The sequence below is a fragment of the Pseudorca crassidens genome, chromosome 18, assembly GCF_039906515.1.
Source record: "Pseudorca crassidens isolate mPseCra1 chromosome 18, mPseCra1.hap1, whole genome shotgun sequence".
Taxonomy (NCBI): domain Eukaryota; kingdom Metazoa; phylum Chordata; class Mammalia; order Artiodactyla; family Delphinidae; genus Pseudorca; species Pseudorca crassidens.
Window position 1 is genome coordinate 14,796,051 of NC_090313.1, and position 17,090 is coordinate 14,813,140.

Consider the following 17,090-nt stretch of genomic DNA (forward strand, 5'->3'; position numbering starts at 1 on the left):
AATTAGTTTAGTATAGATCAGTGTTTGACATGCTTTCTACTTTCAGTTGTGATGCCTAAAACAAAGGAGGTGCTGGAGAGAGCTTGAGACAATGTGTATGATGGTTCCATGCAAATTTTGGGAAAACAGGCAGTGGATTCACTAGACCTCTATAGACTTTGAAGTTTGAATGCAAGTTTCCTAGCAAAAAGTAACTATTTGATAGAAAGGCACAGAAGTAGCTAAAGACAAATCAGAATTTCACCTTTGAATCTCTCATGTTAATCTCTTGCCAGTATTCTGCATAAAGCAAATGGAGATATTTTCTGTACTGTTACAAATTTAGTTCCTCCTCTCCCCTCTCTATATGTAGCTCACCTGTCATGGTGAGTGATAACCATACAGAAAAATTCACCTCTGTAAAGCCTCCTCTGAACTTCTTCAAGTTAGTTGCTTCATTTGTCTTTCCAGAATAATTTATACAAATCTCTCTTAGGTCATTTATTGTGTGATGTCATTGAAATGCACTGTTTTAAAATTGTTTTTCTTCCTAAATCAATTTGCCTACTCTGGTAATAGTCATAATGAAAGCTTCATTTGTGAGTACTTTATATGTGACTAGACACAGATATATATTACATTAAACCTTTATAACAGACTTGTGAGTATTCTAATTTACAGATGAGGAAACTGAGACTTATGGAAGACACTAAGTAAATTTGCCTAAATCTTACCACGAGTAAGTAGCAAGACTAGGGTTTAAACCAGATCTGACTCCCTCACCGTGATCTTGCTAACTATGCTGTATGGCTAGGACATTCCCTTTTTTTCTAGTGCCTGGAGTTGTTTCTAGCACTGAGTAGGCACTTGGGAAATATTTACTTAATAAAAAGTTAGTGAACATTGAAACACTGCTTTAATGAAAACTTATGAATTCATAAATGATTGCTAAATATTTACACATACACCAAGGTTTTGAGTTCTGGGATGTCAAACAATAGGATTGTGCCAGCTATCAAATTCTAAGTGTACACACACACACACACACACACACACACACACACACACACACAGTATAAAATGTAATAGGCAAGTAATTGTTGTAGCATTAGAAATTTAATATCACATACTGCAAAATCAAAATCCTCAGGTATCGTGTCTTTAATCTGTTTTAAGATTCCCATCACTTAGATCAGATGTGGGCAGTACTACCCACATATAGGCCAAATGTGGCCTGCTGCCTGTCTTTATACATATAAAAGTTTTATTGGAACATAATCATGCTCATTTGTTAATTATCTGTGACTGCTTTTGTGCTACAAGGGCAGAGTTGAGTGGTTCAACAGAGATGATATAGCTGGCAAAGCCTAGAATATTTACTGTCTGACTCAATAGAAATAGTTGGCCAACTCCTGACATAGATCAGCTATTGTTCTATCACTCGGTTAACTCTTTTCTGTATTTCCAGCATCTTCAAGATAGATTTGAAATTCAGCCAGGCGATGCTGGTCTCTATATAAATGGACTTCATGTTGATATGGATTCTTATGACCCTTTTAAGTAAGTATTGAATTATTGATACAAACTGTGGTTTATATATGAAGGTACACTTTTGTCCTGAATTTAGTATTTGTTAAAATGCAAATAATCACTTTAAAGGTAAAGCAAATATATATATATATATTTTTTTTTTTTTTTTTTTGCGATACGCGGGCCTCTCACTGTTGTGGCCTCTCCCGTTGCGGAGCACAGGCTCCGGATGCGCAGGCTCAGCGGCCATGGCTCACGGGCCCAGCCGCTCCGCGGCACATGGGATCCTCCCGGAGCGGGGCACAAACCCGTGTCCCCTGCATCGGCAGGCGGACTCCCAACCACGGCGCCAGCAGGGAAGCCCTATTTTACTTTTAAAGAGAGTCATAAAACTACTTTAAAATTCATATTTAGAATATAAAATGAATTTAGTAAACACAATACTTTAGTTCAGATATTCAGTTTTAATTGAATTCAGTTTGCTTTTATTGAACTTAAATTAATCGTTCATTTGTTTCATTTTCTTAGCACCTTGGAAATATATTTGAAAACACAGGGAAGATTGAGAAGTAGGGTTCAAGTGGGGCTTTTATCTTTATTTAGTTGAATTTTTGGACCTAATCTTGGGAAAATACTAATCTGAGATATAAAGGCCAAATACTACAAATAGAGAAGAGCAGTTGTCAGCTCCTGGCAGTAAACTTTAGAGGACAGAAATTACATTTGTGCTCAAGAACAGTGAAAATAGATTTAAAAGAGGGCAGAAATGGTAGGTAGATTTTGGAAAGTTCTCTGTGGCAGTGTATGGGGAAATTTTCATAACAGGAACATTGTGACGTGTAACTTGGAAAGGCTACAGGTTATTCAAGAGATAGAGCCCCCTGGGCTTCTCCACCTGGTAATCAGTGATCTGCAGGGCGTGTGATACATTTTTGTTCCTCGTTGATCGGATCACTAGTTAAAACTACTATAATTCCCTTAAAAGAGAAAAAAGAAAATATGTGAGGATATTTATATCTTCTGACATTTTTAGCACAAAATAAAAAATCAAAGAAAGAAGTTCTCAGGAAGGATCAGAGCATGTAGAATCAAAAGTGTGAAAAGGTTGATGAATGAAAGAAAATGATTCAGGAAAGAGGAGAGGAAGGAAATGTCCTATTAAGTTATATCCTGGATCTGGAGAGAGGTGCTTTGCAACCAGTACTTTAACATTGTCGATTTGGGGAGAGAAAGTGAAGGGGGAATTATTTTTCTCTTTCTTCCTGTCTCCTACCCTTGTCGCGTTTTGGGTTGTAGAGCTGGTACCACGCCCACACCCTAACCCTTCTTCCTCTGATCCCGGAGGAGCCAGAGCCTCCATGCCTCAGTGTCAGGTCAGCCCAGGTTCACACAGGCTGTGTCCAAGCCCAGCTCTCACCCCCAGGGAGACTAGGACAGTAGGAGGGAGTGGCAATGACCAGGGAAAAAGGCAGGTAGGACTGAGGAAATTTGAAGAGTTCCATAAATGTGTTTTATAGATCTATCTTAGATGCATTTGCCTGAGAGCTACTTAATAGCCACCCCAGCCACAGGATGGGCCAGACTCTGGTCAGGTCCAAGTGCTCAAGAAACTGACTCTGGTACATACTGGATGTTACTCATTTTGACAGCCAGCCTGTCCCTGCTTGAGTAATATCACTACAGTATAACTACCAGAAGGATAGAGGTAACAAAGGTGTCTTGATATTCGCACTTGTGGAGTTTTTCTATATCTTAATAAAGTTGTCTGGCTCACAGTTCTTTTGCGCTCTGGATTAAATATGTATTTGTAATGCAAGCAACATTAAAATTCAATATTATAAAATCAATTCAATGCTAAAATTCGATTTGGTTAATATCTGAACGCCTACTATGCTGTAGAGACTGCTAGATATCAGGGGCGTCGTGGTGAACAAGACAGAAACATCTTGCTTAAGCAAAATTTACAGTCTAGGAGGGTAACTGATATTAAGTAATTGTATTATGATAAGGTTTGTAAAAGATGAAGTGCAGTGCTTTGAGAGCTTTTAACTCCAGGGATTTAAACTTGTTCTTGATGGAACATGGGGACAGTGCATATCAGATTTCTTCAAGGAAGTGATATTTAAGGATGAATCAGGCAAAGTGGGAGTTGAGGTTCTGCAAGCATGACATATTTGAGAAAAATGCATTGTCTAGTATGGCCAGACTCTGCAGTGAGGAAGAATTAGAAGAAGCTTAGGTCGCACAGGTGGGCAAAGATCAGATTGTGAAACCAGGTTCTGGGTTTTGGCCTTTTGTCTCAAGGGCAGGAGAAGCCAGTGAAGGCTTCTAAGCAAATTTAAAGATAGTGACTATTTAAAAGGAGAAAGCATGAGAGGTTATTTAACAATCCAGAGATATGAGTTTTCCTGATAAATAAACCTAGCATATTTCAAGAACCAGATATTTTCTATTGGTATCCAAAATTCAAGATTTGAGAAGAGCAAGGAGGAAACTAATGCTTGTTGAGGGCAACTGTGTGCTCAGCAGTAAATTCATTTCATCGTAATACCCTATCAAGTGACTATTACTGTTCTCTTTTTTATTGATGGGGAAACAAAGACTCAGATCTCACATAAAGATAGGGACATAGCTAGCAAGTAGTTGCAGGATTTGAAATTTCATGCCCTTTTCAACGTACCACAGTATGTAACTCTATCTAGTTTTTCTATTGGTGGTTTTCCTTGGAAACTAGGTTGTGATAACAAAGATGATCGTTACAGAAGCTATGAGGAATATTATAATTCTGTCACACAAAAGTCAATAAGATCAATAAGCATCATAAAATTTTTTAAATGGAGAGAACATTGGCAATACCATCCAAAATTCTTATTTTACAAATGAGAAAATTTAGACTCAAGGAATTAAGAACTTCAAGAAGCCCCACATGAAGAAGTAGTGTTATAGCTCCAACTAAATCTTACTATTGGTAATTTATGATATTCAACCTAGTACTCTTTTTATCACGCTCACCTTCTAATAGATTTGGGGGGAGGGGGTAGAAACTCTCCTTTGTAAAGCAGTGGTCAGAGCTGTCTGGGATACAGACATGCTGAGCTGATGTCATACAGAGCAGCTTGAAATACTTCTAAAACAGCCTTCTTAAGAGTTTAGCTATTAGATCTCTGCTTTTTAAATGTAGATCTCTGTTGTCCTCCCCGAGAACTGTACTCTAAAGTCCATATATTGCTTTATTCTAATTCTTTTCATTTCTGAAAGGTGAAGTGATTTCCATGAATGGATTTTTGAATGAAGCACTTAGGTTAAATAAAATAAATACAAATTTTAACACTTGGTTTCAAAAAGTAATAATCAAAATTCCTCCTTGCCTAGTAGATTTTTACCTTCTCAAACATGAACATGAACATGCTTTACCATACTCTGTACAGCCTTATCCATCTTTGCAGATACAGGGAAGCACTGCGTGCCTATAGCCTTCACGTCCCGGCTCTTCCACTCTACTGGCTGAGTGACTGGGCAGGAGGCTTCACCTCTCTGAGCCTCATTGGTGTCGCTTGAGACTTCCTGAGGTTGTTTTGAGACACAGAATGAACTTGATAAACAGTAGTTTAAAGAATCAAACTGCCCTAACTTTTTGTCAGTAGGGTTATTTATTGGTGTTGTTACTTTTAGCAGTAATACTTTCAAACATGTTTAAGAGCTATCAAATTATTATTATATATGTAAGTAGAAATTTTAGTATGTATTCTCAACAGATGTGAACTTTCATACTTTAATGGGGTTTCCCCTGCATTAAAATTTTATATTGTAGGTCATGTTTGATTTTACCTTGTTTTTGTAGTAGCTTTATCAAAAGAGCGACCTACTGTATTTTTTCCTTTCATTTTTGACCTGCTCAGTGGTGAGTATATCCTCACTTCTTTAGTGAAGAGTATAATAAATATACCTTGTTGTCCTATCCTTTAAATAAGAAGATTTTGTTACCACTTTAAAAAAAAACCTCAGCATAAGTTTACCCTGGATAACTAGACTCCTTGTCTTATTTGTTAATGAGTTTAATAGTGTATTTTCCTGCTATTAATAAAAATACCAGTGAAACTTGTTTCTAATGCTTTGAGAAATCTATAAACTTTACAGGATTTAATAAAAAATTTTGGCAAAACAAAACATTTCTTTTCTTTAAACATGAAGTCTTTTGGATATGCTGAAACTAGAAGGAAAAGTGATGAATGGCCTTCGCAATCTTGGGATCAAAGAAGAACATATGAGCAAATTTTTAAAGTTAAGCTCGCCTGATTGGGACGATACCTATGCATTAGATATTAGACATCCTTCCATAATGGTAAGTATGCATGTAATTCCTCGCTTTAAAACCTTTAGTAGACTTCAGAGTTAACATAATACCAAATATTGGCAGACTTTAGAGTAAATGTAAGCATTTTGAAAGATGTTGTAGGAGAACTCAGTGAGAAGAAAAAGTTAAAACTACAGACTCATCCCCTCTCACCCTTACATCTTCTTTCCCCTTCCTGGTATTCTCTGTACTTCCTCACGAGAATATCTACTCAGCTCCTTCACTATCCTTTACAGCTTTAAAGATAAAAACAAGTGAGAACAACAGAATAACCACATGAGCAACAACAAAATACCAAATGGTTAAAATCTGAGGAATATACAAATACCACCTTAATATAATGGAAATCTTGCCTAACCATTTGCAGTGGCCTCCTAACGTTCGGTCCATGTATTATAGCCTAAGTGAATTTTTTTGGAAATCTGATCACATCACTTTCCCTTGCTTAAAGCACAAAAAAAGTCCATCATATGGCCTAATAGGTGTAAATGGCCTACTTCCTCCTCTCATATCTTAAACTATGATATATTCTTTTTTACCACTCTCCCTTATCCCGTGCTTGGAAAGCAGTTCTTCCTCTCTTTATCCAGTTGACCCCTACTCTCTTTTCAGACTTCAGCTCCAAAAAATACTTCCTGAGAGAAGCTTTCCTTAACTATCCAAAGTAGACGATTATTTCATATGCGCATTGTGTCAAGGAATCCTCAAGTTCACCCTTAGGTTCAGTGGGTTTGCTAAAAGGACTGACAAGGCCTGGAAGTTGTTATACTCATGGTTACGATTTATTAGAGCAAAAGAATACCAAGCAGTATCAGAAGCAGAAAGGGCATGGGGTGAAGTCCAGAGGAAACCAAGTACAAGCTTCCAGGAGTTCCTCCTAGTGGAGCTGTGCAGGACATGCTGAATTGGATGTGTGACAGTCCGCGCAAAGTGCTGCCTACTAGGGGAGCTGACTTGAGCCTGAGGGTTCAGGGGTTTAAGAGGGGTCTGGCACTTGAGCATATAGTGGCCATGTGGCTGATGTTAGTCACTGAAATGCCAGACCCTGAGAGAAAAAGCAGGTATTCATCATAAATCATATCGTTTGTAAAAACTCTGTACAAACTGCTAGAGCACGCAGCAGGCCCCCAGCGTGCAAAACACTCTTTATCAGTCAGAACATTCCGAGAGCTCAATTCCCAGGAGCCAACCTAGAGACCCTTTATCAGGAACACAGGCCCTTCTTGGGAATGTGCAAGGTGTGGGCAGCCCAGGCTTGCTGACTTAATCCTCTCTCTCTCTCTCTCTCTCTCTCTCTCTCTCTCTCTCTCTCACTCCCTCTCTCTCCCTCTCTCTCCCTCTCTCTCTCTCTCTCTCTCTCTCTCTCACTCACTCACTCACTCACTCACACACACACACACGTGTGTGTATGTATGTATCTATATTTATTATGTTATAGAACTACCAATCACTCTGTGTACTTAGCACAGTTATAATTTTACATTTATCCTGTGGTTCTTTGTGATGTCTTTGTTTCTTACTTGACTATATAAACTTCATGAAGGTAGGAATTTTTTCATTTTTTCTCTCACCATTATATCCCTGGCTGTAGTAGGTACTCAATAAATATAAATATTCCTTGAATGAATAAGTAAATACTTATCTCAAACCAACATAAAGCATAATTTTAACAGTGAAACTCCGGAAGCATTCCAGTCAGAACATAATATAAGTATGTTCATTCACTGATATGATTTAACATTATTATAAAAAGTATTAACTATTAGAAATGAGAAAATAAAAATGTTGCATAAGATTATGTAACTAAAACTCCTTAAGGGAAGCATTTATAATTAATAAGAGATTTTAGTAATATGGGTTTGAAGTAACTGTAAACAGATCAAAAGCTTTTTTTCCAAAAACCACTTGGAAGACATAATGATTTATTCATAATAACATAAAAATTGAAATACCCTGATAATATCTTAATAACTACTATGTGATAAAATAGTCTTAATAACTAATAATAAAAACTACAACTTAACTGATGAGTTAGAAAAGAAGGGTAAAAGGACACATGGAGAGTGTTAATTGGCATAGCCTTTTAAAAAATTGTGGCTGCGGTGCTGTTAAACTGTTCATATATACTTGAGCTAGTAATTTCACTGGAAACTTCCATAAAGAAGTAGGAAATGGAGAAAAATCATTATATCCAAAGATATCATTACTGCATATTTTTGAAACAACTAGAAATGAGTTAGCTATAAACAGAAATGTTGTAAGTTGTATAACCACACAATTATTATTCAGAGATCAAAATTATGTTTATAGATATGTTTTAATAACCAGGGATAATGACTATGTCCTCATGTAAATAAAAAATATAGATTTATATGATATCATCATGTGAAAAGATAGAGGATCAGAAGGAAATCTATCAAAATATTAAGTTACTAATGGGTGATGTGGTTTGGTCGATATTTTTTTTCATGCTTTTCTGTAAATTTCAGATTTTAACAATGGGCATTATTATATGATCAGGAAAAAAAAGGTTTTAAGGGAAAAAAACATAACTTCACTGGATGTCATATTGTTTGTTTTCCTGTAGAAATTTAAGGGATTCGCTCTGAAGTGTTGCAGTTGTTACAGTTATTTTGTCCTGTGGGAACAGCCGTCCCACTTATAGACCTAGTGCATCATCCAAGAATCATGGAACAATAACAGCACCAAAGAACTACCATATTCCCTGAACATCAGAGACCTCAGACTGAGGACAAACCACATATGTTATTAATTAGTTACCATCGTATTTTCCAGAACAATTTTCTAAATGATTTGTTTGTTGATACTGTTTTTTTTACTACTCTTTAGACCATATTCTCTCATTAGCTAGATTTTACTCTTTCTTGGATATATTTAAACTCTATAGCAGATATCTTTTCTAATAATGTTTTATCAGGAAAAGGAATGACCATGTTAGTAATCTTAATACTTTGTGCCTTTTATTTTAAGCATTTATGCTTTTGATCATTTCTAGAAGAATGCTGAGAGTAAGTCACACTGTTAAAATGAGGGAAGTAATTTTCAAGGCTATTCTGGACATAAGAAATAGACCTGTAAAGAAACTGTCCAGCTGCATTTATAAAGTAACATCCTGATCCTCTAAGGTTGGCCGTGGAAGACAGTCACTCACATGGGGGGAGCAGCCCTGATGCTGTTCCCATTGCCTCCACCGCCCACAGAGTCGCAAAGTCTCCTTCTATACTGCTATAAAGTCTCCTTTCTTGCCCAACTCTTCGACACCTTCGGGCGGCTTTCTTTTACAAGGAACTTCTATCTGAGAGTGTCATGAAATAATTTTTATTGAGATAAAATATAAATAAGATAATGCTTTTTTAACCATTGTAAGTGTGTAATCCATTGGCATTAAGTAGATTCACAGTCTTGTCCAACCATCACCATTATCCATTTCCAGAACTTTTTCATTATTTCAAATAGAAACCCATTCCCTTCTCCTCTAAGTCCCCGGTAACCTCTGTTCTACTTTTTGTCTCTATGAATTTCCTATTCTAAGTACTTCATGTAAGGTTAATCATACAGTATTTGTCCATTTATGCCTGGCTTATTTCACTAGGCATAATGTTTTCAGTGTTCATCCGTATTGTAGCATGTATCAGAATTTCATTCCTTTTTAAAACTAATAATTTTTAAAGTATCTTTTTTACATACTATTAAGGGAAGCTTCGTGTCTCAATTAAATGCTTCTGTTTTTCCACTTGGAAAGTGCCTGCCTGAGTAGAAAATTGTTTCTGAGGCTTTATTCTCTAGATACCTTAAAAAAATCAACTGGCACAAATGCAGAGCTCTGAGGTCTCAGTACTCTTCAGCTTGGTCTGTTAGAGCGGCAAAATTAGCTCACACATTAGCTTTATTTTTGTTTCATAGCACTTGCTACCACCCAGTATGATATGTATTTGTTTATAATAATCTTCCAGTGGAATTTAAGTGCCACAAAAACCAGGACTTTGTTAAATATCTTCAACATACATCACGTCCTATTGAATAGGAAGCACTCCAAAAAAAATCATTGACTATCTTAATGTCAAAACAGAGTTATTCATGAATGAAAGCAATACTTTGCTTTTAATTCTTTTTCCCCTGGATCTGTCTCCCCACTTACTTTTTATCTTTACAGAGAAAGCTGAGGCCCTGAGTTAAATCACTTCTGACTTCTGTGTTTATACCCTTCCCCTCAAAAAATCTTGGTGGTTTATTTCTTAAAAGTCTAACTGACAGTTAAGTAAGAATCTGAGGTTCATTGGTATTCTTCCATCCCTGATTTACCATTCCAGCTTTCTCTGTCTCAGACATCAGGAATCACCTCAGGTGTCACTGGAATTTTGTTAAGAGTCAGTAAAAACAATTATAGGATTATATGTTTGGCTCCTTTGGATTGTAATTTCTTTTCAGTTCACTGTGCCAGACCACGAACAGTGACAGAGGCTTTGGTCATATTCTAGCAAAACTACCCCTGCAACTATTTTCTGTACTGTGATGTTGATGATGTAGCTGTATTCCTGGGGCGTTTATTACAACTTTCTTTAATTTTCTTTAATGTTCCCAAGTCACTCTAGCCACTTGTCATTATATAAAAACAATTCTAATTTTTTGTTATTGTCACCAAGATGATAGTGATATGATTTTTTTTAAAAAGGCACCAGTAGGCACAGGCAGAGCTTATAAGTTCTTTAGCTAAGAGTGTAACTTGCCAACCACAGTGGATCCCACAGTCATAAAGGCAAGTTTCCCTGTTCACGTCCAGTCATGATGTTGTAAATCAGTTGACTATAGACATGTGGGTTTATTTCTGGACTTTCAGTTCAATTCTGTTGATCTGTATCTTATCCTTATGCCAGCACCACACTGTTTTTTTTTTTTTACTGTAGCTTTGTAGTAACTTTAAATATCGGGAATTTTGAGTCCTCCAACTTTATTCTTCTTTTTTAAGATTGTCTTGGCATCCTTGCACCTTTCCCTTTCATTATGAATTATGGAATCAGCTTGTCCATTTCTGTTAAAAAGAAAAAAAAGACAGCTGGAATTTTTATTGAGATTTTGCTGAATCTATAGATCAATTTAAGGAATATTGCTATTGAAATATATTACATCTTCCAATCCATGAACATGGGATGCCTTTCCATTTATTTAGGTCTTCTTTAATTTCTTGCAACAATGTTTTGTAGCTTTCAGTGTAAGTCTCAGACTTGTTAAATTATTTCTAAGTATTTTACCCTTTTTTATGTCCCTATAAATGGAATTGTTTTCTTATGTTTAATTTAGGATTTTTCATTGCCTTTTTTGTTGTTGTTGAAAACTGGACATCTTGAATATTGTATTGTGGCACTTCTGGAAGTCAGATTCTCACCCCTCCCCAGGGTTTGTTATTGCTGTTTGCTGTTGTTTTTGTTATTTGTTTAGTGACTAATTTTATAAAGTCTGTATTCTTTTTCATGTGTGGCCGCAGAAGTGTCTGTTATGTTAGCCTAGTCATCTGCTAAGTATTGGACAGAGATATACTTACACGCCTCGAACCAGAAAATCTCCCAGTCTTTGCACGGGGGCTCTGTGTGTGTGGCACATGGAGGGAGGGGGAGCAGCACATGCTAAACATTCAATCAGGTGGTCTGCATCTCTGCATTAGCCTTCAGTTCTTGTTTGCATAGAGCTTGGAAGTCAGCCAGGGGTGAGAAGAACGTAGGGCCTTCTCAGGTCTTTCCTGAGCATGCACGTGTTCCTGGGCATGCACGTGGCCTTGTACATTTCCAGGAATACGTCAGAACTTCCCAAAGCCCTGTTTCCCAAAACATCTCATTCCCCAGCCTTTCCTCACTAAGTTTGTGGTTACTCTATTGTGCGTCCCAGCTATTTTCTGTTGTCTCAGGAGTGACTAAAACATTTGCCTGTAAATGTTTTCCATAAATCAGAGTAGCAGCTTTAACACTAGGCGAATCACAAGTTAGGCAGGATAAAGGCAAGACTTTTCAGAAGGTTTTCTAGGGAGTCACCAGACAGTTCAAACAAAAAGTTACAATTCATTCAGAATAAAGTCCATTCTACTGCTTCTGGTAATATTGGTACTGGAATGTGAGCTGTCATTTTCAAGGCTACTGATTAGCTTGGGAGCAGGAGATGGGACTTAGGTAAGTTATAATGCCACACATTTCAGTGTTCTTACTGAGATGCAGCCATTTTTCTTGAATAAACACTCTCAGGGTTGCTGCAAGCTTTTGGTTAGTTTTCATGGTTCTGAAAATATTCATTCCCACAGATTTTCTAGTTTTTCCATTTTCTGTATAAGGACGGAGTTTTGGAGCTCCTTACTCAGCCATTTTAGCTAATGTCACTCCCCAAAGAGAGCCCAGAAGATGTGAACTGTAAGTCTTTTAAGTTCTTTGCTTCTCTCAGAGAGAGAGTCAGCCTCTAACAGCATGACCCATTATGTGATTATTTGTTGACCTCCTTGGATGTTCAGGAAATTGTCTTCCAGGTTCTAATCTATAAATGACAGTATCTTTTTTTCAGTATCTTGGAAGCCTAGTAGATAGAAAGGCCCGAGTTATGACCAACAGAATGGATGGAGGTAGATCACTGGAGTGTCAGTGCCAGTTCTGCATGCGAATTTGTGAGGCGCTCTTCCAGTTACTGTTGCTGCTTTTGTGTATTCACCTGAGACTGGGGAAAGGGGCAGTTCAGTGTCTGTGGGCCTAGTCAATGTGATTACCAGTGTTGTCTCAGTAGTTCTCCAAAATGGACCCACGTTATTACCTCAATTACTTCCCCCAAAACCCATGGCTGTAAATTAGGCCATTTCTCTAGCTTTCTAACTTTAGTATTTGTGATAAGAATCACGTAGGGCCCTTGTTTTAAATGGGGATGATTTAGCAGACCTGAAGTGGCACCAAGGAGTCTTCATATTAAATAAACACGTGCAGCTGTTTTGATCCACATTAGAAATGACTCTGTCTCCAGTCATTAATTCAAGTTCAGTGGGACTGATACACAGAGCATAATGCCAGGTTATCACCTGAAGTAAAAAATACAACTCACCACCAAGGGAATCGGATATTCACATCCTCTACATGGTGCCGCCTTCTCCTCTGACCCAGGATTCCCGCAGGAGAACAGTTAACTAATCTAGACATTGCTGACTGAGTCTACTGCAAGTTCCAGTTCTCACAGGATCCCTGGCCTATTGTGAGGCTCTTTGGAACCGTTCCCATTACCTTCACATCTTGGCAAGCATTACCTCAGAAACATAAATAAGAGACAGTACTACTGATTTTTCCAGGGAGACTAAAGTTCTCCCCTCTATCTCAGTACCACCAAGACAAATTTTAGTGGAAAAAAGCTAATCCCAGAACCCATCATACTTGTTAGCCACTAAAATAGAAATTGTTACAACTGTCAACTGTCATTTATAGACGAGGATGTCTGAAACCGAGTTAATTCCTTCTCTGCTTTCCTGTCCTCTCCGCTGGAAAAACCTACCTCTTAGAGCTCAATGTCTCTCTGCTGATACAGTGTTCCTCTCTGAAAGCCATGAATTACCCTAGATTTCTCCCTCCTCTTCATCCCTCTTTGTGTGTGTCTCTTAATTCTGCCTTCTCTCTAAAACCACTGCCTCTGGCTTAGGTAAGCCCTCCAGAAATTCATGTCTAGATTAGTGCAAAAGCCTCCTCGTTTCTTCAGGTACTGCGTTGTCCCATTTGTCCTCTCCTCTCTGACTTTGAGCTACAGGTACGTTAGACCTTTTGCCCGTGTCACTCATCTCTCTTACACTTTGTTTTGATTTTGCATTATTTTTGTTTGCTTTAGTTAAAATACATTCTGTTGATCTGTCATCCTGTTTCCTAATCCCTGTCTCTTCTTTTGTGTCCGGTCTGCAATTAAAACCACCTGATAAGTTCATCCATTTCTTAATTACGGACACTGTTTTAAATTCTACAATATCCCTTTGGTTCTTTTTTTTTAATAGGTTTTAGTTCTCTGTTAAAAGTTTCCGTCTTTCCACCTATTTTTGTTCTTTTTAAAATGTATATGAATTGTTATTTTAAAGTCCTTGCCTAAGTCCCTTTCTATTGTCTGTTTTTTTTCTCCTGCATTTTGATATTTGGTCCTTTTCTTTTTGTATGACGGTTTTTGGTTAGAACCAGAAGTTGCTGATGAAAAGTTATAGAAGCAAAGAACTGTAAGGTCTGTTCTGGCAGTCTAGGTACCAGACGCTTACTTCATTCTGTTGAGGCTTGATTTTAGGCTGTGTGAGAGTTCTTCTCTTTTGTGTCTTACTCCTAGCGTCTGGCCCTACTGGGTCTCTAATGAAAGTGCAGTGTTTAGCAAAGTCCTTCCACCTTGAACTCCAACCTCTGTCTCTTCAGTAACGTGTTATGCCTGCAGCTTCAACCTCCGCGTTTCTGTTTTCTCCTGGCCTTTTTGCGGGGGGAGGCGTGTTGCCATGTGTATGTGTAGATGAGTAGTCAGCAAATGAGAGGAGTTTCTGCAGAGATTTCTTTGGTTTCTTCTCTGCGGTTTCCTCCTCCTGGACTTGCCCCCATCTCACATCTCATCAGTTTGGCAGCCCTAACTTTCTCTTCTGTCTTTCCCGATATGTAGGAAATATATCTTCCCCACACTGGGACTGCGCAATATGACTGTCACTCTCTGTTGGAATTCTCTTCCTCCAGGCTGCAATTTGGAAAATGCCCCCAGCAACAAAGTTGAGGAGCTTTCCTCCTCTGCCTCCTGCTTTCAAGGATTGTAACTCCTCAGTTGTTAATTGTTGGTTGACCCCTACCTCCATGACTCTAGACAGTGCTTTTCTCTACCTTTTGTCATTGTTTCGGGGTGGGGGGGGAAAGGCTAGTCTAATATAAGCTGTTCCATCTTTATTAGAACTGGACGTCCAAAATGTCGGTTTTAAACATTTAACTTTTGTTAAGTCGTTTTATTTTCCTTATGTCCAAGCTTTTAAATTTTAGAGGAAAGGTAAATGACCTCATTGCTTCCTGTACCTTAAATGGTTTATCGGAGTAATTTTTATACAATTTTATTTTTTAGTATGAAAAACAAACATATGAGTAAATGGAGTCAATTGTTTCGGAAGGGGAAGGCTTAATGTAGAAGGCTATGGGAATATAAAATTTTTGCACATATATGTTCCTTAAAGAATGTTCAACTAGCTTCTTATACTTAATCAGAAATGTAGAAAATCTTGTGTATATTTCACTTGCTGTTTGACAAAGTGAAATCCGGCTTTGAAAATGATCTAAGTATTAATATAGCTTTCACAGATTTCTGGATTCTTTTCTAGTGGATTAATGACTTAGAAACTGATGATTTGTATGTTATGTGGCCTTCAAGTTGCCAGGAACTCTTGAAGCCAGTGTCCCCTGGAAGTATACCTTTCATAAGGCGTAATTTTCATAATTTGGTAAGTTTTATACTTTGAAATTTTGTATACATCTTTTATAAAGATATCACCATTCTTTTTGGACTACCCTGCTCTTGGTAAGTAGGCATGTGAGTAATAAGGAAAGGAGTATTTGCCTGATGCAACAAGCTTGAGGTGGCATGGCTGACTAGGTATCAAAAGCTAGCAGTGTCACATAACCTGCCTTTTATTATTTAACCCTCATGTGCTTTTATAATACCATCATTAAATTGATGGGTTACTGTTATATTTTCTAAAAGCAATTTATGATCAAACTTTTCTTCCTTCTTTATTATAAAGAACTAATTTAAGTACATTTCAGGGAAAAATACATAAATACTACTATGTCATCTGTGATATAAATATTCATTATTACAATGTTAAATAACCTTATAGAACTTTGTAATGTGGAGAAAACACCTAGGGCTTTATATTTTTTTCACATAGGAATTGAATATCTTAGTTCCTACAGCAGATGTTAATGCTGTTATTCTTTGGATCAAAATTCAATTTCTATTTCCTTTTTTAAAAAAATCACAGAAAATCCAACGAACACTTAGAATAAGGTATTTCACTTCTTCTAAAAAATATTTACTTAGTGCTGTGCTTCAAAAAGAGGATGAATAACCTGATTAAGTTTCGTGTATTATATTTTGGTGTGTAGCTTTTAGAAATTTGTAAACTGTGCAACTCTTTCTTATGTACGTTCCTCAAAATTCTTTAAAATTGCTAGAAAATTTAAAAAATTGTACCTTGAATTTCATGCTTTTAGCTACAGAAATTAGATTAAGTTTCAATTTCATGAAAATTATGAAGTGTTAAAACAAAATGGTGATTATAGTCTACTACTTTTTTTTAGGTTCTGTTTATTGATCCGGCTCAAGAATATACCGTGGACTTTATAAAACTTGCTGAACTTTTCTTTTATCATAAAATTCCTCTTAGGTAATTATCAATTTATAACAGACTGTCAACTGAAGGAAATCCAGTGATGTTCATGTTGTGTCACACGGAGTGTCAATGTTGAATTCAAAGTGATGGTCATCTCTAGGGCCTGACACGACATAGCTGTGTGCTGTGAAAAATCATACACCTTTATGGTCGACTCCATTAATCAGAGCTGCTTGGTAGTCTTGTTCACCCTGTTACCTTCCTGAGAGAATGATTGTCACTTGGGTACTTAAGGATGGGTCCATTTTCCGTGGTCGTGTTAGGAGTACACTTCCCTCCACTTTTTCTTTCTGGAAAAAAATAGCTATTTGATAATGTCACCACCAGAGAGAGTTTTACATTTTGGAGGAATCCAACAGAGATGAGGATTTTGGTGGAAAGGCATTACAAATCAAAGCTTTTCAAATAATAATACTCCCCTTTACCCCAGATACTAACACATTCCCTCCATCTAGATGTTCTAGTCTAATAATATTTAAAAATCGTGGTTTATTGTGGTTCAAGAGGTAGTTGTAACATCTCTCATTCATATTCTTTCCTAGAATTGGTTTTGTGTTCATTGTTAATACAGATGATGAAGTTGATGGAAAAAATGATGCTGGAGTTGCTCTTTGGCGAGCTTTCAACTATATTGCAGAAGAGCATGGTGTATCACAAGCATTTATTTCCATAGTACACGTGAGTTGATGTACTACATATAATTTCTTTAGGATGGTTAGTGGTTTTTGCATTACTATAATTATTATTATTTATTATTTTAACATTTCAAAGTTTATAAAAACTATCATGGGGATTAGTACACATGATGAA

General features: G+C 37.1%; 1 protein-coding gene across 6 annotated transcripts in view; it reads left to right on the forward strand.

Moving 5' to 3' along the window:
• Window positions 1-17,090, forward strand: part of UGGT2 (UDP-glucose glycoprotein glucosyltransferase 2) — a 172,054-nt gene that overhangs the window by 53,591 nt on the left and 101,373 nt on the right. For all 6 annotated transcript variants that reach the window (XR_010937087.1, XR_010937088.1, XR_010937090.1 and 3 more), the window contains 5 exons: window positions 1,448-1,539; window positions 5,701-5,851; window positions 15,210-15,329; window positions 16,189-16,274; window positions 16,823-16,958. Coding sequence is in view for 2 of the 6 variants with exons in the window: in XM_067713891.1 (XP_067569992.1) it covers window positions 1,448-1,539; window positions 5,701-5,851; window positions 15,210-15,329; window positions 16,189-16,274; window positions 16,823-16,958 (585 nt within the window). In the remaining 4 variants the exon portion in view is untranslated. The remainder of the gene's footprint in view (window positions 1-1,447; window positions 1,540-5,700; window positions 5,852-15,209; window positions 15,330-16,188; window positions 16,275-16,822; window positions 16,959-17,090) is intronic.